The sequence below is a fragment of the Notolepis coatsorum genome (assembly GCF_963971535.1).
Source record: "Notolepis coatsorum genome assembly, chromosome: 9".
Taxonomy (NCBI): Eukaryota; Metazoa; Chordata; class Actinopteri; order Aulopiformes; family Paralepididae; genus Notolepis; species Notolepis coatsorum.
In genome coordinates this window covers 43628606-43654341 of record NC_140173.1, presented here as the reverse complement: position 1 = coordinate 43654341, position 25736 = coordinate 43628606, and the positions used below count along the sequence as shown (strand labels likewise).

Sequence of the window (25736 nt, the reverse complement as noted above, 5' to 3'; positions counted from 1 at the left end):
CACAAGTGATGTCAGAGCTACTGGCCGGAAGTCGTTAAGCTCTTTCGGGTTTTTTTTCGTAGCCACGGGTACAACAATTGATTCCTTCCACAGTTTAGGGACCTTGTACTGAGCAAGTGACATGTTAAAAAGACCAGTGAAAATGTTGCATAATTGATCAGCACAGACTTTAAGTAATTTCCCAGTGATCATGTCAGGCCCAGGGCTCTTTCTAACATTACACTTGTGAAACAAGGATCTGACAGACTGGGCACTGATTGTAGGCAGAGAAGTGGTAGGACAGTCACCCAACATATCAAACAGATCACTGTGCATGCTTGTAAAATCATGCTCAACATCAAAAACGTAGATACAAATCGTTCAAAGCGTTTGCAAACTCTAAGTGAGAGTTGAAACCATCCATGTTGATAAGCATATTTTTATTTTTATCCTGGCCTGTCATGGCTTTCATGCCATCCCACACTGCTTTTAGGTCATTGCTGTGAAATTTGTCCTCTATTTTGGTTTTATATTAGAGTTTAGCCCTCTTGAGTCATATCTTAGCTTCTGCAAATTTCCCTTTCCCCCCCATGTAAGAATGCATCATGCTTCCTAGTGCAGTGCATTCTTCACTTCTTTGTTTAACAAGGGTTTGTTATTTCCGAACACCTTCACATGTTTAATTGGGATGATTGAGTCTTTAAGATATAGAATATAACAAGGTTATTACCGGAAACATACATACAAACTTACACACATAGATAGAGCCTGGCTTAAGTTTGCATCACTGCTGGAGACACACAATCACTCTCTGTTGTATTTACCTTGTGACACCCCCCAAGACAATAGCACCGACCACCAGTCCGCTGCAGCCTATCAACCAGCGGCCGACTATGCGATTTGAGGCTGCATTAGGGAGCGTTACTGCTGTCGGGGGAGGGGTCGCCCCAGCCTCGGCCGTGATGGTGCTCTGCCCTCTTCTCACCAGCCATTGCCGCAGTGGAGGTCGCTGATGTTATCCAAGACATGAGAGGAAATTATATGTTATTTCGAAAGGGAAAACCTCTGCATTTTAGAATTAGTGTTATTCGTACAGAACCGTTAGTTGGCTAGTCAGGCTTTGTGAATGAACATTTCTCTTGCAAAACCAGAGAGTAGGGCAGAACGATTAATCGCTTTTTAATAGAAATTTGAAATGATGTGATTAGCTAATCGCAAAGCCTGTGATTTGGGAGACGTTATATGTATATGGCAAGTCTGATTAAAAGTTTTTTCTTGCGTGACTCAGTCAAGCTCACCAATCAGAAGTGCTGTGCTCTACGTGTACCAGGCATTGCTCACCAATCAGAATTAGCCCAAGGTAACAACAATAGCACGTAGGGCTGACCTTCAAATTTTTTGGAATTCGAAGCTTCGGGGGAGAGATTCGATTTTAATTCGAAGCTTCGAGATAAAAAATAAAAATAAAAAAACGTATAAATATATATATTTTTATGTTGTGGGACTTGTACAGCACTTTGTTCAACTTTGTCAGTGCTGTAAAGTTTAAACCTTTTTAAATCTTAGACAAAAGAAACACTTTGCTTTCATGAAATATTGTAAGCCATCATTTGACTCAAGGCTTTATAAAAGCAGCACAATGAACACATCTGTCAGTGCAGAGTCCAAACTCATCTTAAATAACTAACAGCATTACTTGTTGTAATTAACAAAGAGAGGCAGTTTTTTATTATTATTTTTTTTAATATATTCAAATGTTCTTTTCATATTCGAATCCCATGCCCATTGAACGAAGCTTAGAAGTATTTAAGACAGCCCTAACAGCAAGTGACACGCCCATGTATGAAGATGTTACAGTAGCTGCTTACTAGCTAGCAACAACTTTCATGGTGCGGATGATTGGCTTAAACAGAGCCAGAAGCAACGTTGGTGTTGAGTCACAGCCATCGTGACCCCGCAATTGCCATCTCGTCCCCCCGTACAGACGCTATTAGGACAGTGGAAAGTGACCGACCAGGATGACAGAGGCGGTGTTGAAGTGCCACAAACAACTAGTGACACTTTTTATTATGACATCCTGTTCTCTCTGTCAATTGTAGGATGTAAAGGATTAAGCATATGTTTATTGTATATATCTGTTTTAAATCTAAGCATACGTTAAGAGATGACTTAAGCGTCAGTGATTATGAAGAATGTCTTTGTGTGGGCCTCTTCTCTTACTGTTAGTGAAGCCAGGAATGTGGTCACAGAGCTCTGACCTTGACAGAAGCAGAGGGAGAACCTCTGTATGATGTTTTAACACACGTATGATGTGTAAAACATATTCACCAATGTTTAAGTATACGAGTACTGTATTGTACATGTATATATCTGTATATATCATATATATATATATAAGCGTATTAGGCTATTCATGCTAGAAGGACCATGTACTGTATATTACAGCAGGGCAATTGTTTCATTCAATAATGCTGGACGCCTTTAGGAATGTGCTTCCTGTGAATGACCTTGTGGGCCTCTACTAGCCTGCTAGAGGCAGATGGAATCCTAGGGGCTTTGATTGATTGATGATTGAAAAATGTATTAACAGGGGAGCTTAGGGCTGGGCGATATAACGATAACGATAAATATCGCGATATATTTTAATAATCGATATCGAATATCGAAATAAAAAAAAATCGATTTTTTTTGTGACCTGCAACAGGGCAGTTTTAAAACCAGAGACGGTGGACAGACTTGTCTTTCTTGCCTGCAACTTAAAGTAATGGCTTTGCTTGTCCAAATGACAATACTGACCAAATTAAGATTTATTTTTCTCTTGTCCATTTATTTTGTTTGCTTTCTAATTTAAAATACAGTTTGAAACCGTCTGTACACAGTAGGCTATGTGTGCTAGCAGAGCTAGACTCCAGTCACGAGTCACGGTGCACATGTGCGGTGGTTTGTCCACCAACAAAGCGCCAAAAGATCGAAAATAAACTAGCAGAGCCAGAACTGTTCAACTCCCCTGGAGCCACAGCCAGCAGAGAAGCCGGTTTACTTTAGCTTTTAAACCAGCTGCAGCCTGAGAACTGGAGTGTGAGGGGATGTAACACTAAAGATGGTGGCAATGACAAAGAATTGCTACAAAATAAACATACATCTGTTGTTAAAATCTTTTTTTTTTAATACTTATAACAATTCGATAATTATCGATATCGAGAAATATGATAACATTATCATATCGTTATCGCGATATGATTTTTTTCCATATCGCCCAGCCCTAGGGGAGCTCCAGTAGCTCACCGCGTACCTCGAACGCTATTTCGGCGTCGGGGACAACCGTGCGCGTCACGGATCTGGGGTACACGAGTTCGACTCCCGGACTCGCCGTATTTTCTCAGAGTGTCTTTCCCCCCATCTATACCCCATTCAACCTGTATCTGTCGGTCATACTTGACCAGAAAAAGCGATAAACGCGAAAAGAACCAGCTGACTGGTCAAAGTTTAAAAAAAAAAGAAAAATGTATTAACAGATTGCAGAATGGGTACAGTACAGTACAGCTCAATACATACAATTGTTAAGGGAATGCAGACCAGAGAAATACTTTCGTCTTGTTTACATCAGGGTCCCCCATTTTCAATTCATCATAACATATATGACATACATGACATACAGATAGACAGTACTGCTACATCTATACATTTATGACATATCAGATTTGCAAATACAGTACTGTTTGTGATACAAAAAGTGTCCAGAAAAAGAGTGTATATACATTTGACGTAGAAACTGTACATTGGAGGAGGTTGGGTGGGTGGGGTGGGGTTGGTGGGTGGGGGCTGTACATTGGAGGGGGGGGGGGTTGGGGTGTGGGGGGGGGGGGCACTGTACACTGTACATTGGAATACTGACAAAGCCATACTTGGTAATTTACTGTACAACTGGGTTAAGACATTTGTAGGGGCCAGTTTCGAATTGCAGTCTCCCGTAGGTGTTCTTTGAGAGTGTTTTTGAAAGTGGGTAGTGATTCACATTCCTTTACAGCTTTGGGTAGGGCGTTCCACATTGATGTGGCATAATTGCAAAACGTGTTTAGTCCCTTGTTTGAGCCGAATCTGGGTTTAACATGATTTGTGGAGCTCCCTCTAGTGTTGTGATCGTGGTATTCACTGACCTTTGGGAAGTATTTTGACATGTACATGGGTACCTTGGTCGCGTAGTGTATCTTGTAGACCAGGCCCATTGCAAGTTGCTGTACTCTGTCGTCTACTCTAAGCCATCCTAGGTTGTCAAAGTGGGCCGGGGTGAGGTGGGTTCAAGGAGTCAGGTCAAGCAGTAGTCTGACTAGCTTGTTTTGAGATGTTTGTAATTTGTTTTTTAGTGCCTTTGAGGTGCTTTGGTACCATGAGGTGCAAGCATAGTCGTAGTACCCTTGAATGAGTGCTCCTGCCAGAGTCTTCAGGGTATTCTTGTTTACCAGAGAGGAGATCCGGTACAAGAATCGAGTTGGTTGGTTGACTTTTTTTATTACATTGGATGCCATTTTGTCACAGCCATAAGAAATCTATTACTTTCTCAAGTTACAGTAACGACTGGAAAAGGGAGGAGTTGTCATTTTTATGTGTTATGTGTTGATTGGCTGGTAGAATGACATCACTATGACATCACTGTATTTAGACCAATAGTAAGAGGTCTTGATATGATGCAGAACCTGTATATAAAGGCCAGCTCGCTTGATCCCAGGCACATTTTAGATTTTTCCACTTTGAAGAGTTTTTATAGAGCCAGGCAATGTCGAGCGGTGTATGGGGCATGGCCTGGCAATTTTTGAGTAAACCTCCCTAGGAAGAATACTCTTTAGATTTTGAAGAGCTATGCTCTTAGCTAAATCTTTTAAATGATAGCGACAAAGAGAGTTTTTGATATGCTATGAGATATGTTTTGTTTTATACTTATTTTAACTGGATTGGACATTTTCAAGACAGAATCTTTGTAACTTACTTTTTCTAATTAAAACAACTTTGTTTAAATATTTATTGAATTCGTGGACTGCTTTCCTCCGTGCCGTTCTATCGCAATGTGCCATGACGCTGGCCTCGCCCTGCTCTCATCTGAGGTAGAGATGTTCCGATACCATTTTTTCCTTCCCGATCCGATTCCGATACCTAAGCTTTGGGTATCGGCCGATACCGATCCGATACCAGTGCATACATAAAAAAAATATTATATAAAAAATTTACAGCTACAGATACTGTTTTATATATACTGTTTTTAGTAATAACTAGAAAGTAATGGTATTTATTCAACAACAGGTGATTGTATAGATTAGTATTAGTATCATTAACTATGCTCAATGAGTTCAAGGAAAGGTTGTTGGGACATTGTTTCCGCACGGACGTTATACGCTGTTGCACTTGCTATCCAGTCTGCAGAGGCTCTGGCTAGTAGTAACGTGTATGTTGCGATTTTCGATGCAAAATAAATATTCAACATTCTCTTTTGAGACTCCGCCTCAGACTCTTATCCTTTGGCACTAAAAGCTAAACATTGTCACCGGTATGGCTGTCCGCAAAATGTCATTAATTGCGTGCGAGAGGTCGATCAGCGACGACACTTTAGGTTAGCCACTTTAGCGTGAGCTAACGTTAGATGGAAAGACAATGTAACATTACTGCCAGTAACTTACTGGTGAAAAAGTGATTTTTCATTTGCCAACTTGCTGTACTTTGCTTGCAGGTCTGCAGCCATTATTGCTGGATTATGAATAGCCCCAAATTTAGCCAAGAAAACTAGCTTTTCAGCTAGCGCTTCAGCTAATGCTAATAACATCAGCAAGCCCCGCTCTGCCGGGATGATGGCATTTAAGAAAGTATCTGCTGTTAAAATGACAAATGGCATTGACACTTTAATTCACGGTCGATTAAAAACACGTTTGTTTTATAATGCTCGCTCTCAGCAGACCGCACGTGTTGTTGATAAATGATGTCATATGGGATCGGACGCTAGACTTTCGGCGTACTCGCCGATACCGATACCAGCATTTTAGGCAGTATCGGAGGCATTTCCGATACTGGTATCGGTATCGGAACAACTCTAATCTGAGGTAAAACGGTATAGCTATATTCTGGAAGCCATGCAGATTGAATCAATTGCTGGTTACTGCTTTTTAGCTAAAGTTATATAAAGGATATAATATATATATGTATATATGGCACTGTTTGTTGTTTGCGGGCGCCGGTGTCTCTGTGTTTGACGGGCTCCATTGGATTTGTGGGAAACTGAGAGTCTAGCCACTGCAGGGCATGACGATCGGGCCACGGATTGATGGACCTGTCGAATTGTAAGAGGTACTGGGGCTTGCAAATGATTATTAAGTGTTATTGCGCTAATATTACACTATTGGCAGTAGTAATACTTATTAAAAGAGTAGTAATAGCATCAGGCTTTCAAATGATTAGCATTACAGGCCTTTCCTAAAAAATTATGATAATGGTGGTGACGGTGATGGTGATAATATAATTACTATTGTTGTAGGCAAAGTAATATCATCAGGCTTTCAAATGATTAGCATTACAGGCCTTTCCTAAAAAATTATGATAATGGTGGTGACGGTGATGGTGATAATATAATTACTATTATTATAGGCAAAGAGTTCTCCCAGACATACATTCGGTTTATTACAAACAAAGAAGAGATTAACAACTCTTCTACGCTTATATTTCATATCAACTGGATATAACTAACTAGAGACTATGAAGTAAGCGTGATTAGGAATAGTAATTGACCCGAGAACTTAGCGAGTTTAGCACCTCGCTGGGGGATATCGGGCGGCCACAGGGTTCTATCTCGAGTAGGTGATCTGAGATAGATAAGAGACAACCCGTCGGCTTTCAACAGTTGGACAATTTAGTTCAGAAGAAAAGTAGCACTTCGGTTGTAAAGTATTTCGGGTTCAAGACGACAGATGTGCAACAAAAGCAGGTATTGTGCACAATTTGTCGTGGAACAGTGGCTACTTTGCGAGGCAACACCACAAACCTGTATCAGCATATTATGACGAGTAACATTAACAAGTTAAGTTAAATGAAAGTCCTCAAGCCCAGTCTAACGTTAAGCAAACAAGTGTTTCAGAGTCATTTGCGGCTGTTACGCCGTATGAAAAGGGCTCGCGAAGGCACCGTGAGATAACGAATGGCATAACGCACTACCTCGCTAAAGACATGGTGTCTATTAACACTTGTGAGCAACGCAGGGTTTAAAAAATGCATCCGAATGCTGGATAAAAGATATGAGATTCCCTTCTGCATGTACTTTAGTCATGTGGCCATCCCAGAACTGTATGCGGATTGCGGAATGTCGGAAGAAACTTGAGACGGAGCTAAAAACTGTTGAGTACTATGCAACAACAACCGATCTGTGGTCAAGCAGGACGACCAAGCCGTATCTCCGTCTCACCTGCATAAATAACCACTTTGAGTTGAAGAGTAACTGCAAACGGTCTACTTTCCTGTTGACCACACGGGAGAGAATATTGCCCACGGACTAAGAGAGTCCTTGTCCAAAGGGGTCTGAATGAAGAGGATCAGACGTGCATCACCACTGATAATGGATCAAATGTCGTCAAAGCTGTGTAACTGAATCAATGGGCAAGGCTTCAGTGCTTTGGAGCTTTTCTAGATTGTTGTGTGAAAAAAACCATCTGGCGGTATTCAGATTAGTAATGCTCCATCACATGTTTTAAATCTATTACAAGATGAATATTAAACGGAAGCTCAACTTTAAAGGAACCCAACAGATGTTTCAGACAAGTAGCATTTCATGCAAGCCACATTTTACAATAAACCTCTGTTGGGCTGCTTAATTTTTTTTTTAAGATTCGCATATTTTATCACAATCGCAATATCTGTCAGAATAATTGCAATTAGATTATTTCTAGGGATGCACCGATCCGACTTGTTCAGTCCCGATACCGATACTTGGGTTTGGGTATCGGCCAATACCGATACCAATCCGACCCATTGTCAATTGTTGTTCTCCAAAAAAGTTAAAAAAAAAAAAAATTTAATCCATGGTTTAAAAAAAAGAAATTAAAATATATTTTGTTTTTAAGAATTGTAAAGGATCACAAGTGTGTTTTTGATTTGTTGTAAACAAAGACAGAAAATAAACTTCATTCATTCAATTAATAAACTGTATGCCTCACTGTCACTGTGTGGAAGAGACTGGGATCATTCTTTTGTGCAAGGCAACATCAGGCTTGACTTAAAACATTACTTTCCTAACTTAGTGAAACTAAATGTAACAAATTAACACAGATATAAATGTACTGAATGGTTATTTCTTGTTTTATTTCTTATAATTTTTTTTTTTTTTTAAATCCGATACCCGATCCAGCTATTTTACTGATATCGGCGGTCGATACCGAAATCGGATCGGTGCATCCCTAATTATTTCCCAAAATTATGCAGCCCTACCAGAAAGCACTGGCGGACTCAGTGACCGCTCCTCCCTGGTGCGCCACGGCTGAAAAACGTTGCGCTAAAGTGCCCTTTTGAGTGGCTAAAATGAGAGGGTGTGCCTTATTGGTGCCCTTCCAATGGTCTAAACTTGACCATGTGCCCCCACGGTTAAATAACGTCACACTAAAGTGCCCTTTTGAGTGGAGAAAATGAGAGGACGTGTCCTATTGGTGCCCCTCCAATGGTTAAACTTGACCATGTGCCCCCACAGTTGAAAATATTGCGCTAAAGTGCGCCTTTGAGTGGCGAAAATGAGAGGATGTGCCCTATTGGTGCCCTTCCAATGGTCTAAATTTGACCATGCGCCCCCACGGACCCACGGTTGAAAAATGTCACGCTAAAGTGGCCTATTGAGTGGCGAAAATGAGAGGACATGCCCTATTGGCTGCCCTTCATGTGGGAAAACATAGCAAGACAATTAAATAACATGTCTGCTCGATTAGTGGATAAAATGTGATGCAGCTTTACTAGGGCAGGCTTTCCCAAAGTGGGTGCCATGATGACGACAGTCTAGGGGTAGTTGCGAAATAGTTAAACCCTGCTTATATTCAAAATACATTATATGGCCAGGGAGCGAAATTAAAGCCCGCCAAGCGCCATTGGCGGTCAGTTTTTACGTTTGGCGATTGCCACTGAGAGGTCTGCCCCGCGTGGCGGGTACCAAAAATAGTCATGTGAAAGCCGATCGAAAAACATGATCCAATTCTTAGCGGAGTTCTCACTCGCTGTCTCAAGCACACAGACATGTAGCGCACTGCTCCTCCTCCCCTCCTGCTCCTGCCCCTCCCAAACCCATGTAAACATAGAGGCTAGAGTTGGGCAGTCTGCTGACTGCTCTAGTGTAGTGGGACCTCCGTGTACTAACGTTAGCTACCGTTACAAAATGACCCAGTCAACTATTCACTTTTAATTTAATACTGAGGCATTGTCTAAAGTTATACAGCCGGCTAGCTACTGATAGCTCCTGATATCAACAAATGATCCAGCAAGTCTAGTAGTGCATTGCATAATACCTCCGTTGGCTAGGTAGCTCACGTTAGTATAGGGTCCAGCTGCAGCGCCGGAGAATCCTTGCTGGAGCTGGAGGCTACAGTATAGGGTCCAGCTGCAGCGCCGGAGAATCCTTGCTGGAGCTGGAGGCTACGCGAGTACACAGACAGTGGAGCCGTTTGCAGATAGCGAGCATTTTGACTTGTTGCGTGGTGGCGATGTCTCGCAGATAATACAACTACAAGTATGATTATATAATATATATTTTATTTAAAAAAAAAAAATGTGGCTGGTAAGAAATATGCTTGGCGGGTAGATTTTTCCCATCTACCTGCCACTGGCCGGTGAGTCAAAAAGTAAATTTCGCTCCCTGACAGGGCACGAAATTAGAGCCCACCACCCGCCATTGGCGGACAGATTTTACGTTTGGCGAGTGAGACTGAGAGGTCTGTCCTCCATGTGGCGGGCAACGAAATAGTCATGTGAAAACCGATAGAAAAACATGATCCAATTCTTAGCAGAGTTCTCACTCGCTGCCTCAAGCACACAGACATGCAGCGCTGCCTGCTCCACCTCCTCCTGCCCCTCCCAAACCCGTGTAAACAGATGCTATTGCCTCGGGCAGAGTCTGCTGACTGCTCTAGTGTAGTGGGACCTCCGTGAGCTAACGTTAGCTACCGTTACAAAATGACCCACCCAGTCAACTATTCACTTTTAGTTTAATACTGAGGCATTGTCTAACGTTATCTAGCCGGCTAGCTACTGATAGCTCCTGATATCAATAAATGCTCCAGCAACAGTCTAGTAGTGCATAATACCTCCGTTGGCTAGGTAGCTCACGTTAGCTCACGTTAGCTCTATATGAAATTTCCCAGTAAACTAAATAGTTCACTGAGGCGTTGTCTTAACGTTATCTAGCCGGCTAGCAGTAGCTACAGATAGCTCCTGATATCAATGTCTTATAACATCGATTCGATGCGTATTCGAGCCCCTGGCTTCCATCGCATGAGGGCATGCTAGGGATGGGTACCGAATTCGGTACTTTTGAGGTACCGAACCGAAACACGTCGGTACTACCGAGTATCGAATCAAGTGAGAAATCAAAAAAAAAAAAAAAAAAAAAAAAAAAAAAGAAATATAAAAAAAAAATTAAACTTTTTTTTTACTTTTTTCTTTTTATGTCAACGTTCACACGCACAATATATGCTTACCTAGGATTTGACTTGATTCAACAACAAAGCAGTCGGAGCAATGACAAGCCGAAAACTGTCGAAATTGTAGTTATTTGAAGTTTGGATATTTTTTTTTACGACTGAGGTAGGTAAATTAAATTTCTTGAGACTAAAGTACCGAAAATAGGTACCGTTGGGTACCGGTATCGATTCACAGGTACCGGTATCGGTTCAAATGTGAAGGTACCCATCCCTAGGGCATGCTGAATGTGATTTGACAAAGCAGAGTATAGAGTCCAGCTGCAGCGCCGGAGAATCCTTGCTGGAGCTGGAGGCTACTCGAGTATAGGGTCCAGCTGCAGCGCCGGAGAATCCTTGCTGGAGCTGGAGGCTACTCGAGTATACACAGACAGTGGAGCTGTTTGCAGATAGCGAGCATTTTGACTTGTTGCGTGGTGGCGATATCTCGCAGATAATACAACTACAAGTATGATTATATAATATATATATTTTATAAAAAAATAAAAATAATAATAATTTGGCTGGTAAGAAATATGCTTGGCGGGTAGACTTTTCCCCATCTACCTGCCACTGGCCGGTGAGTCAAAAAGTTAATTTCGTGCCCTGTGTATATATATATATATTAAGGCTGTCAAAGTTAACGCGTTATTAACGCCTGATTCTATTAACGCCACTATTTCTTTTTACTCTTTTTAAGAAGAATTATTTTTTTCTTTTTTTTTTCTAGACTTCACTTATGTGTATTATTGATGCTCTCATTGATACTATGTTTGTTTCTGAAGTGTGTGTGTGTGTGAGATATAGAGAGAGAGAGGGAGGTGAGAGAGATGAGGAAGGGGCAAGAGAGAAAGAGAGCTGGGAGAGTGTGTGTGTGAGAGAGAGGGGGGTGTGTGATTACTCAGCCCTTGTGTGGGTGAATGTAACAAGTTCCTAACGTTTTCTTTACCCTATTATTTCATGCACACTTTATTCATCGTTTTAAATTATTATTTTCTTTTAAGTTATTTTATGCATCACTCTGTTTTGAATTTGATGCAAATTTGCAATGCATGAGGGTCATCCTTTTGTGTTAAATGGCTGCATAAAGCAAGCATTTGTTGACTCGCATGTTGATAAGAGTATTAAAACTTGGAACTTGAAAAAGATCTGTTTAAGGTAGAAAAAAATTTGATTCATTTGCGATTAATCGCGAGTTAACTATGGACAATCATGTGATTAATCGAGTTAAATATTTTAATCGATTGACAGCACTAATATATATATGTTCTAAATAAATAATAATAACTTGTATAGCACCTTTCATACAGGGGATTGCAGTTCAAAGTGCTTTACATCAGTAAGATGTAAATAATAATAAAAGTAATAATAATTAGGGCCTAAAAAAAATAATGGTTTGTTTCCGGTTGCCGACCGACCCTGTCGATTTAGGTGCGACCCAATATATATATAAAAAATATTCCATTATTATTATTATTATTATTTTTTTTTTATAAAGTTTCATAGAAATCTTAGTCAAACCTTTAGTATTATGGGGAGGATTTGACCAGCAGGTGAAGCAATTCTTTTTTGCTTAGGTTCAGTTTGAGGTGGTCGTCATACAAGCCGAGATCCGCTCAGAGACAGATATTTGAGGGTGGAAAGGAGAGGAAGAGTTGAGTATCATTGGCATAGCAATGTTATGAGAACTTATGAGACGTGATAATGTTACCCAGAGATTTGGTGTAGAGGGAGAAGAGCAGGGGTCCAAGGACTAGGGATGCGAATCGAAAACCGGTTCCCGTTGGGAACCGGTTCCTAATTGGCCGATGCCTGGAACCGTGTGGCTCCCGTGACTTTCGATTCCCTTATCGCTGCCTGGTTTTTCCTAGTTGCGCAATAATGTTAGCATGTAGCCATGGCAGACTCTATTTGATTCCTTAAGGGCTCGAAATTGCCTGGGTTTTGGTAATATGCTCCCGAAATGCTCCCGCTGTTTGGCTACTTCTATGTGCAGTGAAAGCTACTTGAATGCTTTAGAACCTAGTCATTGATTTAGATCAGGGTGAGCTAAAATTAGCCGCGGAGCTAACGTGAGCTAACGCTATTTAATAAAGCTCACAAAGAGAGATAAACAGCTGACAGCGGATAGTACAGGTACAAATACAATAAAACAGCAGGTGGGGGCTGTTGTGTAAACCTTGTACTCTTTAGTTCACATATAATGACAGACGGAGTGTTTGTTTACAAGTCTGTAAGCCAGGAAGTACAGTGGTGCAACATACAAATGTGTCCGTGTAGCAACACAAGCCAATACCTTATAGGACAGGGGCCCGGGGAGGGAGCTCTCTCTCTGTGTGTGTGTGTGTGTGAGTGTGAGTGTGAGTGTGAGTGTGAGTGTGAGTGTGAGTGTGAGTGTGAGTGTGTGTGTGTGTGTGTGTGTGTGTGTGTGTGAGAGAGAGAGTGTGAGTGAGAGACAGAAGTCAGAGGAATAACGACCAATAGATTAAATTAGTTTAAGAATAAAAAAATAAATACATTTTAAGAGAATCTCAAATTATTTTTATTTAAGTGTAGGCTATAGTTAATGTTTTATTTTTTACAGTTTTTGTATTTTTCTGACATGGGGGCTCAACAATAAATGACAATCAGAAATGTCAAGTTGCATGTTGTTATTCTAACCAGCTTAGACCCCTACGCTCTGCATCTTCTGGCCGCCTCAGACCTACTCCTATCCGAGCTCCGGGAGGGTCATCAAAGAGAAGTCGCCTATTCTCAGTCCTTGCCCCACAATGGTGGAATGAACTACCCACCCCAGTTAGGACAGCCGAATCACGTCCAATCTTTCGCCGTCGACTAAAGACGCACTTCTTCAACCATTATCTGAATAAAAAAAAATATATCTAACCCTAACTAACCGTACTGTCATGCACTTGTCCTAATAAACTAACCTACACTGTAGCACTCAACACTTTGATGAACATTGTTGCTCAGCTGATAGAGTTGTGCCCTTCCTGATGGCTTGTCGTACAGAACTTGTAAGTCGCTTTGGATAAAAGCGTCAGCTAAATGACTAAATGTAGTTCTGTTGCATTTCCAATTTATTTATTTAAATTATAAATTGATCAAGTATCGATAAGGGAATCGATAAAGAATCGAATCGATAAGCAGAATCGATAATGGAATCGTATCGATAAAATCCTATCAATTCCCATCCCTACCAAGGACAGAGCCCTGGGGGACACCCGTCTGAAGGGGGCGGCGGGCAGACAGGGTCCCTCTCCATGTCGTCGAGGTAGGATGTCAGCCATGCCAGCGCAGAGCCAGCCACTCCCATTCTTCCGAGGGATGCGAGGGGTGGTTGACTTTGACTGTGTCGAAGGCTGCAGACAGATCCAGGAGAATCAGGACATAGGAGAGGCCCTTGAAGAGCCTCTGTGACCGCTATGAGGGGAGTAAGTTGGTTGGATACAGCACGTTCAAGAGATTTAGAGAGGAAGGAGAGAGGAGAGACAGGACGATAGTTGTCTATGACGTGGGGTTCATGGTGGTTGTTTTTTATGAGGTGTGTATTTTAGGGAGGCTGGGACCACCCCAGAGTTGAGGGAGGAGTTGATGGTTGCCGTGGAGGATGGGAGGATATCTGCTGCTATGGTCTGGAGGAGTGGAGAGGGTAGCAGGTCCAGCTGGCATGTAGTGTGGGACGGTTCAACGTTACCAGTGTCGAGGCCTCTGCGGCTGTCGAAAAAAAATATATATAATTATTATTATAAAAAAATATTTAAGTGAAGCAAACCATTCTTATTTAATACATTTTTATATTTAGAGACTGAGCCTAATTTTATATATTTTTTAATCAACTTTTTCTCCTATTTCTCTGTATTTTTTCTCCCATCCCAATTTAGTCGTTATGCCAATTCCCCCCTCCCCTTCCTGGTCGTTGCGTGCATTTGCCCCCTACTTGCCGGTCTAGGGAGCCCTGAAGTCTATCAGATGCTTCCTCCGATACATAGGAGACAGCCAGCAGCCTCTTTTCACCTGACAGCGCGGACTCTCATTGGTGAAGTGTAACGCGTGGGAGGATCACACTCCCTTCACCAGTTCCTTCCCTTGCTGTGCAGGCGCCCTCACCGACCTGTAGGAGTCACTGTTTACAACAACCAGGATACCACCCACCGGCTTCCCACCCGCTGACACTGCCAATTGTGTCAGTATGACGACCGGCCAAGCCGGAGGCACTGCTGACAGCCGGATTCGATACCAATGTCTCTGCGGTGGTAGACAGACGCTTAGTCCGCTGCGCTACCCGGCCGCCCTAGAGGCAGCCTACTTTTCATAATTGCTCTAATGCTACATGCTACTGTTTGTTTATTAAAACCGGTTGATAGGCCAATGCAATGCTGTTATTATAGGCTACGATGGTGAATGCCTGGTGTCATTTTGATTTATTGTCGGTCAGCTGAGCCGATCAACGTTCTGAAGGATTATCTGAAGTGCCTATTTAAAATGTGCTATTCCCTTTGAAAATCATTCTATTAAAAAGAATAACTGAATTTAAACTGAAACAGAAAATAACAATTTTCGAATATTCTGTCGGAATATTCAGTAGACTATTCGAAAATTATTTTGGTCAGTCATGCACATCCCTAGTGGTGTGTAGTTTGCCAATATTCTTGACGGAGGCCTCAGCCTATGGTGAAAGAAAGAAGCCTTGGCAGTAGTAGTAATCAGGGCTCTACAGTGCAACCATATTGCTCGCATATGCCCCTAGAAATATGTGTGTGCGAAACGGAAAAATCAATTACTCGCACGGTGTGCGACTCAAGATTACAGCCTCAATCGTGCTTTTTTCTCCGCTATAAATCGTTCAAAAACTACAAGTCCCACATTGCACTCAAGCCAACGGTCCAATCACAGTAGAGTGACGTGACTGGTTAAAAAAAAAGAAAAAAAAGGAAATGACCAATCGGAAGCTCTCATTTTCTCTTTTACTTCCTGAGAGTCCGCCATTGTGATATGCGAGCGTTTTCTGAGACACAAGTAACATTAAGTTAATGTAATATTCTAGTCTTACCAATAGCAATAGATTTGAGAACACCTAGATGTATCGATAGCAATAGTAATATAACGTTAATGCAACAAAACGAATGCCTTGCTTTGTTAATCATAACGTTGATGCAGTAGCGTATGTCGTTGTGTTGGCTGTAACGGACATGACAATAACATAATGTGTACACATTAAAATTGCGATAATTGATTCTAACATTTTCAAATCGATGCAGTTGAATTTTCCCCTTAGGATCGATGCATTGCGATGCATTGTTACACCCCTACACCAAAGTAACTGGCCCACTGTGTATGTGTGTACAGCTAACTTGGCTAGCGTTATCAACCGCAGAGGTGGGCAATGGGGTCCAGCTGCAGCGCCGGACGGCCAGAGTGCAAGCGGTGTGACGTCGTAATTGGCAGACTGTCAATCAATGGTCTACCTGACACGCAAACTCATAAACAATGTTTCTGTACTGGAGGTGTACAGTATTTCAATAGGCAACCCTGAAAGGATTATTTTTCTAGAAGAGCAACACTAGCTCCCCCCTCTACTGATGGCCCTGGTGGTAATGCCAGTGTCTCATTTTTGTTCAATGTCACTGCCTTTCTTATTAGCCCTAGTTGTTGGCTACAACTTTGCCACAGTAGGCATTAATCACTTAATCAATAGTTCAAATGTCTGTGTCCCATTCCCGTTTGCACATGCAGATACACACACACACAGTGGGCCAGTGACTTTGGTGGTATGTGCTATTGCACAGATGTGTGTCCCGTTCCCGTTTGCACATGCACGCACAGTACAAATATACATTTATAAAAAAATTAAAAAAACTCTGTTACTTGAAATATTTTCACTGTGCTCCTAAATATTTTTGGGTGCTCCTAAATTTCTTTGTGTGCTCCTAAATTTTTTCATTTAGGAGCACATGTGCTCCTTGGGAAAAAGGTTAGCGTAGAGCCCTGGTAATGGTTTTGGAGAAAGCTAATAAGAGGTTGTGATATGGGGTGATGTCACCAGTGAGGCGAGTCTATCTATACTTCCTCTCGGCCGCTCTCAGGACCGGTCTTTCTTCCCTCACTGCATCCATCAGCCATGGACTGGGTGGGGAACAGTGGCCAGACTTCTCAGCGAGGGGATAGAGCTTGTCGAAGGAGGTTGAGAGGGCTGAGAGGAGCGTGGAGCAGGGTTCGAAATTAACGGGGGCTTGGGGCATTAATGCCCTTGAAAATGGACAAAATGCCCTCGAAAATCAGTTAAGGGGGGCACAAAATGCCCCCGACAGTTTACCAATTATATATATATATATTTATCGGTAATGGAGCGTCTGTGTATCGTACGATTCAGATGACGCGCAAATAAAAAAAATTCATTTGGCGGAGCCGGGAGAGGTGAGCACTGGCTGCATGCAGCAGCAGCACTGCAGCCAGGTGCTAGTCAGTTTGTGTAAAAATGGCAAGCACAATATAAATCTTCATTACGACTTTAAAAACATAGCCATTAACATTACATAGGCCTACACACATCTTGCCATAGCGTTAGCAGTTTGTACAACACAACGCACGTTTTAACTATGGTAGCCCGACGCAGCCCGCAAGCTAATACTGTACAGTCAATGAAATGTTACCGTAGCTACTAGCTACTGTAGCAGAGGAGGAAATGGGAGTCTGAGAGGCGGGGTGTTTAAAGACAATGATAGGCGTTTATTCAACATCCAAGAAGGCTAACATACAACTGTGTTTTACTAACTCCAATCGGGACTATTGCCGCTGTGACGCTGTCCCACTGCATGTTGATGTTATGAACTCCTCCGGACGGAGCTGATAACATTGCCTGAGCTGGCGGTCCGTGACGCTAAAATGTCCGTGGGGACCCGGTGCCAACCCATAGATAGTTCCAACTCACCGAATTACGTAATCCACCACAGTTGCACTCAATATTTAAATAATGTTAGTCTAAATAAATGTAGACAGATACATAATAATTTCAAGCCGAAAACAAATCTTTCCATTAAGAACTGACAATCAGGGAATTTAAACATGGTTGACAGTTTTTTTGTGTTTATATTAGAGGTGGGCATAGATACAAAATTTTAATCTAGATTAATCTATCTGCAATCCTGGATTTAATCATGGCTAAAAAAAAAGAAAAAAAACCTGCCGAAGGCATTCAAAATATGTGTGTTCTACCCAAATAATGACCAGAAGTAAGTCCTTACTTTTTCTTTCCTCCTTATGTTTCTCAGGCCAGGTGGCCCATTACACCATGAGCCCATCTCCCGTTTCCAAAATGCATTACAGACTGTTTGAAAAAGCTGTTTTGCTATGATAATTGGTAATGAAATATCAAAATAATGTTCAATAAGATGTACTTGTGTTTAATAAGTTGTTTTATTCAGAAGTTAACACAAATAAATAATATTACCAGTACAGTACAGTATCTAGCACTCTCAGGAGCAAAACAGAAAGAATCATTTCAAACTTGAACTATGTGACATGGCTTGAATCAACTGCTCCAGTGGAGTTGCTCAGTGGCCAATGGTGTCAACTGTGGTTGTACTGGGCAGCTCCCAGGTGTGAATGGAACTGTGTGAATGTGAAGCAGGGCGTTCCTGAAAAAGAGCATCTGTGCTCAGCGAACCTACCCTGGGTAAATAAAAAGTAAAAAAAAAAAAAATGTAAAAAAAAAAATGTAAAGAAAAATGTTTTTTTTTTTCTTTTTAGATTAATGCGTTAATTATATTATCGCGCGATACTAGTATAGCGTTAATGCAGCACGTTAAAGGATAACTCCACTATTTTGGGAAATTAGCTTATTTAACATCTTCCCTGGAGTTAGACAAGAAGATGCATACCTTTTTTGTCTCTGTGCATGCATTTTAGCTTTGGGAATAGATGCTCCGTTAGCATAGCTTAGCTTCATCACTGGAAGTGAGGCAGGACAGTAGCCTTACAGTGCCTTACAGTGTATTGCAAGGTCTGACATTGACCAAACTTGATATGCATGACCTTGGTGGGCTCTAGGTCAACTCCTGAAAAGGGGGTCAATGTCAGACTTTGCAATCAAAAGTTAGGGGGCTAATAACCCTTGCCATAATTTCAGTGCGCCCCTAACTTTTGATTGCAAGGTCTGACATTGACCCCCTTTTCAGGAGTTGACCTAGAGCCCACCAAGGTCATGCATATCAAGTTTGGTCAATGTCAGACCTTGCAATACACTGTAAGGCACTGTAAGGCTACTGTCCTGCCTCACTTCCAGTGATGAAGCTAAGCTATGCTAACGGAGCATCTATTCCCAAAGCTAAAATGCACGCACAGAGACAAAAAAGGTATGCATCTTCTTGTCTAACTCCAGGGAAGATGTTAAATAAGCTAATTTCCCAAAATAGTGGAGTTATCCTTTAACGGCCGAGCTCTAGTTTATATTAAAGAAAGGAAAGTCTAGTGCTGGCTGAGCATATTGTTTGTTTGCACTAAGTTACTACTTTGACAAATGTAGCCTATATTTTTCAGTCAGTTCGGTCTTTGTGTGCCAAACATTATTTAAGGCTGTAAACACTGTAACACTGTAAACCTTTTTTATTTTTATTTTATAAATGAGAAGCATGTTTAGATTTTTGAGTGTTACATTTTTTTTTAATAAAAATTAACATATATTGAACCGAACCAAAAACCGTGACCCCAAAACCGTGATACGAACCGAACTGTCCATTTTGTGAACCGTCCCACCCCTACCGTTTATCATAAAAATTCAGTGCCCCCGAAATACAAAAAAAGCCCCGGAAAATCAATTAAGGGGGGCAAAAAAAGCCCTTTTTTTTTTTTTTTTTTTTTTTTAACCCTGGCGTGGAGGTTGCCGTATCTAGGGGAGAGCAGAGAAGGTGTCACTCAAAGGTAGAGCGGACAGTAAGGGGAGAGGGTGGAGGGGGATAGGTTGCAGGTTGCGACTGACTAAGACGGTTTGGGTTGGAGTGGATGATTTGGGGTTAAGCATGAGAGTTAGTGAGAATGATATGAAGAAATGGTCCGATACATTAAGGGGAGTTACCATGGTGTTAACCACTTACACATCAGGCGGGCCGTCATGCACGTGCACGCACTTTGCCCTCGTCTGCCGGCTTAGCGCTGCGTTTTTGCAAATCAACCATTACATTGTTTGAAAAAAAAATGAATTAATTAATTAAATTTCTTTTAATTCGAAGCTTCGAATTAAAATCAAAGCTCGGCCCCGAAGCTTCGATTGCCAAAAGAAAATTCGAAGGTCAGCCCTAGTGACCAGTGACCACGTCCAGTTTGGTCGGGCCCTGAACGGACCAGTCACTGCTGATGGCGAGAATGATTGACCACCTTTGTAGCCAATGACATTCTGGAGCCAAATAAAAATTTACTACCACTCTTAGCTTTAAAAAGCAATGTCCCCTGCGGTCAATAAAGTGCCTGAATAGAAGTCGAACTGCCTCATTATTCACCCATCGCCACAGTATGTTTTCAACAATGGGATAGTGAATGAGTATTTTAAATGTTGTTGTTTCATCATTGGCAACACTTTATTTTGTCTTTTACTTCAAATACAGTTAAACTTACTTACTCTAACCTAATTTAAAGGATACATTGAAAACAAAATAGGGACAGTGCAGATCGAGAAACATCAAAATGTTATATTATATAGATATTAGCCCATCGGCCCCTTGCAAAAACATATTTGCTAATGGCCATAGTAGTACATATTAAATTGTACTACAGGATACAACAGGGTACTTCATGTTACTAAAGGATCATGCTACATGTTACTAACATTTTGTATTATGTATATTATTTATGCTTAGCATACACAAAAACCTAACATAGCATTTACCAAAGACAAAAATTGTTATGCCAGCCATATTGGATTTCATCTGCGGTCTTGGATATGAATTGTGTTGTTAATATTTCCATGTAGCATATATTAACAATTGTAATAAATGAATCCCCCTCCCCCCACAAATACAGTACCCACACTATTGTTCTGGCATTTGTGTCAACCATGCGTTGAAACAGGGCCAAGAAAGAAGCGATCCGTTTTGGCCTCGCTCTCTTCATGGCACTTCTGAGAGAAACCATATGGATGTACTGACTGTGGTGAAAGGTTCAGACAGGTTAAATTAGCGATTTTTTATTGGTTTGTCATGACAAACCAATTACATAATCCAACATATGTGTAAACAACTAACATATTCCAGTTGACTGTATATTTTTTGAATGATTCGTTATGGAGAAATCAATGTTACATATGTATAAATTACTAGTCTGCTCTCCGCCATTTTCTTTTTTGGAAAATGTGCCATTCACGCAGGTAGAGGGTCTGGTCCAGGGTCTAAAGGATGGCGTTACACGGCCTGACAACCCGATGGCAGCCGTCCTTTGCACTGAAATGGTGTGAGAGCTCGGAAGAAGCCTCTTCCAAAGGGGAGGTCGGCCCGGCAGCTGGCCTACTGGTCCGACCAGGCCTACATGGCGAGTATCAACATCGCGCAGGTGGCGCGCTTCCAGTCGGGGCTGATGGCGGGCGGGGAGGACCTGGACCCGGAGCAGCGCTTTTTCCACGCGCAGGCGTTGGGTGCTAACCCAGCTCCAGGCCATAGCTGCGGGGAAGATGCGTGCTCTGGCTGCCCTGGCCCGACGACACCTGTGGCTGGAGCGGGCGTCGCTGGACAAGCGGGGGAGACTGCCCCTCCTCCTGGCGCCTCTCTCCGACGGTTGTCTCTTCGGCTCCGCCATCGATGAAGTGACGGTCGGGAGGAGCAGCGGTCTGTCCTCGTCCAGCACTTCCCCCGACCCGGCTCCACGACGACGGGAGCCCCCACGCACAGCACCGTAGGGCTACAGCCAGTGCAGCCACTGGCACCAGTGCCAGCAAGAAGGCTCGCTACCGAGGGGGAGAGCCCGAGGGAGATGACGGCTCTGTTCCCCCTCTCTGGCCGTCATGCTTATAAACCACCCTATCCCCCCCCCCCCCCCCCCCCCCCCCCCCCCCCAAATACTATGTTAAATAAAAAGTCCCTCTTTGAGAGTGGCATTTTTTTGTTATAACAAACGTGTGATTATTCACTGTGTATTTTGGGTATGCATACGAAATAAGTAATGGGGGCCTGCTGTATTTTCTGGTTAAAGCAGCTAAAGATTGTCGGGCAGCGTTTCTTGTGTGTGAGGAGAGTTACGCAATTCATGTGGGAAGTGGGAACACGTTTTTTAAACAAACGTAGACCCTGAATCCGCGAGTGGTGTTGCTATTTGTGCGTTAGCTTTGCAAAGCAATGTACATAGCACGTAGCCAAGGACACTGCCCCCCTCTTCGTCCCGCCGGTATGTTGCTTTACGTGATAAAGTGAAAACATGGCGGGCGACAAATTTTTCGCTTATGAAACGGAGCCATGGTTTTTCGGGTGGATGCGTCTTTTAAACAGACGTGGCCTGGCCCCATGGTTGGTGGTTAGCTGTTGTGTTTTGGTTGTTCAATGCAATAAAGCGAGCACAGGCTTGTATGTGCCTTTCATTTGCTGGTAGCTGCTCTCTGTTTTCACCTCTTACATGTTTCGTGTTTATGTGGGGTGTTTAATACATGAGGCGTTGTCATAATGATTGTGAAATATTTCCACCTGGGAGCCTTTTCACTAAATCTATTTATTTTCTCTTTCTCTACAGAAACAAAGACTGGGGGAACTGACTGAGATTTGATGCTCGCTCTCTCTCTCTCTCATTCATCACTCTCTCTCTCTCACACACACACACAGACACAGTATTACTCTGACAATAATATAAGAAAGGTGTTACAATATTGTTATTGTTTTGGTTGTCTTGTTGTTACCTGTTGATCTAATGTGCCTATTGATAAATAAATTATTTCAAATAAAAATACAATTATTTCTTTGAATGGTGTTTTTTATGGCAATAACAACTATACCGTAATAACAACTATACCGTAATAACAACTATAGGCGTAGACCAGGGTTTAACCCCTGGTCGTCAAGAGAGAGGGGAGATGAGCTGGTGCTGATGGGGAGTGAAGATGAGCTAGAGCAGCGGTTCCCAAACTTTTTTGGCCGTGCACCCCCTGTCACCTCCCGACCTAGCTGACGCTCCCCCCAATGGGTTTCTGTTCGAAAATGTTTTTGCTGGTCTCTGTGCACAGATGAAGCACACCTGTGTCAGACACGCCCGAGACATTATTGTTTATTATTAAAACGTACGTTTTTTATTAAAACGTTTCTTGAATTTCATGATTTACACAGTGAAAATCCCCATTTGAAATAATGTATATTAGTTATATTTATTAGGCATAAAACAAATATTGTTTGGTTCCTGTTGGTTGTCAGTTAAGGCCATGAGTAGGTAGGGAATTTATTTTATTTTTTATTTTATCTCTTCCCACGGCGACTATGGATAGGGAATTTCTTTATTTAATTAAAATGTTCACGACAACATGGATGCATGTACTCTGCCAGCATGTTTAATATCCATAATACTAAAGGTTTGACTAAGATTTTTATGAAATTTTATTGTATAAAAAAAAAAAAAAAAAAAAAAAAGTAGTAGGCTTAGGCTAGGATGTGTTTTACCCCAAAATGCCCTGAGTGGGAGGGTAGTTTATTAACCAGTGTTGTGGCTATGTTTGTAAAGAAAATGTTTAAGTATTTGGCCACATCCAGCTTGTCTGTGATGAGTGTTTTCTGTCTTTATGTTTATAAATCTTGTTTAGTTTTTTGCTGCAGCCTAGTTGGTTGTAGAGTAATTTCCAAAGTTCACAGGGTTTGTTTTTGTTTTCCTCAGTTTTGTCATTGATGAAATTTTTGTGTGCAGATTTGATCATGGTGTTTACATCGTTTCTTAGTCTGTTTCTTATAGGTAAGACCCTAACTTTGAGAATTGAGAATGTAGCCTACTAGGAATGAAGGTAGGACTTTTGCAGAGAAGGGGGCATTTTGGTTCATAACTGATAACACTAATTATAGAATGAACCTCAATTGTATTAAAAAAAAAGTCCTCAATCTGCTCAAAATCGTACATCTCACTGACTATCATGTACCAGGTGCAGGTCACAAGAATATCGTATCATGGGCATGTAAATGGTGGATGGAAACGATGACTAACGTTACATCCAAAGCCTCAAGATGTTGGGTGTTAATTGTTTTTCATCAGGACATAAGAAGGACGGCAGAATCAACAGCAATATCTCGTTTCAGTAAGGTCCTGTCCTAATAGACAGTCTCCTCACCACCGTATGTATATTTTTTTCTCCCACCCCCTCCTAATGTACAGTCTCCTCCCCATCATATGTATATATTCTGTTAGGATCTCTGGGTAACAGTACTGTATATTTGCATATCGTATGTCACAAATGTAACAGTACTATATACCTGTATGTCATGTATGTCCCAATGCCATAAATGTCATGATGTCATGTATGTTGTGTATGTCATAAATGTCACTATGAATTGAAAATGGGGGACCCTGATGTAAACAAGACAAACGTCTTTCTCTGGTCTGTTTTCATTCATTCATTATTTCATTCATTTCAAGGCTAAATGAGGACGTGACTGTGTGTGGAATATATCACGTGGCTAATGTCAGCTAGCTAACACTAGCCGGCTAGTTCCTTGTTGTTACTGTTAGAGACAACGAATTTAAGACTGGATTCATCACAAATCAATCGTCATGAACAACACTACTGTAACGCTAGCTATCGGATGGTACTGTAGATAGACAGTGGAGACCAGGCTGGTATTGGTAGGCTCGCTTATTTACCTAGAAGTGACCTTTTGGCTGCATCTCCCCAGCCTGACTCACCTTGCTGTGTTGAAACCCTGTTCCAGCTCTTCTGCAGCCACAGAAAACCGCTGCCCGCAACGAAGGCAGCAACATCCTTGTTATTATCGGAACAGATGTGGTGCAAAAAAAACGTAACGTTAAATTAGAGGGCTACTGTAGGTAAAAAAAATAAACTAAACAAAACACAAGCATCATGTGTTCACTAGCCGCGCCGCTATAGACCACCGCAACACTTCCGGTATTTTGCGCTCATGGGGGTCGGGGGGTCAAATCAATGAATGTTGATTAGATCCTTTGATTCCTTGACCTAAGTAGTTGTAGCTACGGTACTTTCTCGGTCGAGCTATAGTCACTTCCCCGCACCTGCCCCATCAACAGTCATTCATTTGATCATTTCATTGCATTCATTTTATCCCCCCCGCGCGCTCCCCCACGAGCTCCATGTAACGCGGAAGTGCAGTGGTCTATGTAAGGATTCAACTCTGACCTCTGACGTCACGTTACGTTTGAAACCGACAACTGTTTCATAAAGAACGCTATATTATTATTCTTATTACTATACCAACGCTATTTACTTCATCTACGGGTAGCTAAAGAATAAACACATATTTAAGTTAATAATATTGTATACTGTAATTCCATTTCAATGGGGCGAAAGAATGTAGAGCTTGCTTTGGCAATCGGCGCAGCCCGAATGTGCGTTTTCATTTCGTTGGGCCAGCAATAGCTCAACGAGTTAATCTCCACTCGCTCCCCGAATAGAGTGAAACATATCTAATGTTCAGGAAAACACAGAGACGTGGAAAAACAACATTGCACTTCTTATGCATGCATCGTAGTAGAGGAAGAAACATCGCATTGGACAGGTAACGTTAGCTTTGATTGATTGATTGAAAACGTTATTTAACAGATTGCAGAATGGGTACAGTACGGTACGACTCAATATACACAAATCAAATCAAATCAAATGTATTTGTAAGGCCCGACCACACACGTTAATGTCCCACACGTCTTCTTTAAACAAGTCAAGAAGAAAACATCACAATAAGTCAAGGACAAAACAAGAACACCATAAAGTAAAAAAAAAATTAAAATAAATAAATGCAACACTCCCAGCCAGACATACCCCACGCGAAGGTAACAGTCAAACTGCATGGACTACACACAATTGTTGAATGAATGAATGAATGAAAACTTTATTTAACATATTGCAGAATGGGTACAATACAGTACGGCTCAATACAT

At 41.8% G+C, this 25736-nt stretch overlaps 2 protein-coding genes across 6 annotated transcripts in view; one reads left to right on the top strand and one right to left on the bottom strand.

Moving 5' to 3' along the window:
- cox15 (cytochrome c oxidase assembly homolog 15 (yeast)) overlaps window positions 1-24905 on the bottom strand; it is a 55639-nt gene extending 30734 nt beyond the window's left edge. Inside the window, exons 1-2 of one of the 2 annotated variants that reach the window (XM_084321170.1) lie at window positions 24510-24905; window positions 804-988 (exon numbers count right to left, since the gene is read on the bottom strand). In XM_084321170.1, coding sequence (XP_084177296.1) covers window positions 804-988; window positions 24510-24584 — 260 coding nt within the window. In that variant the 5' untranslated portion in view covers window positions 24585-24905. Of the gene's footprint in view, window positions 1-803; window positions 989-13861; window positions 13998-24509 lie in introns of those variants that run through there. The other variant, XM_084321169.1, reaches the window with a different exon arrangement.
- Window positions 24906-25164: 259 nt separating this feature from the next.
- cutc (cutC copper transporter homolog (E. coli)) overlaps window positions 25165-25736 on the top strand; it is an 86027-nt gene continuing 85455 nt past the window's right edge. For all 4 annotated transcript variants that reach the window (XM_084322281.1, XM_084322283.1, XM_084322280.1 and 1 more), the window contains exon 1: window positions 25165-25357. In XM_084322281.1, coding sequence (XP_084178407.1) covers window positions 25269-25357 — 89 coding nt within the window. In that variant the 5' untranslated portion in view covers window positions 25165-25268. The remainder of the gene's footprint in view (window positions 25358-25736) is intronic.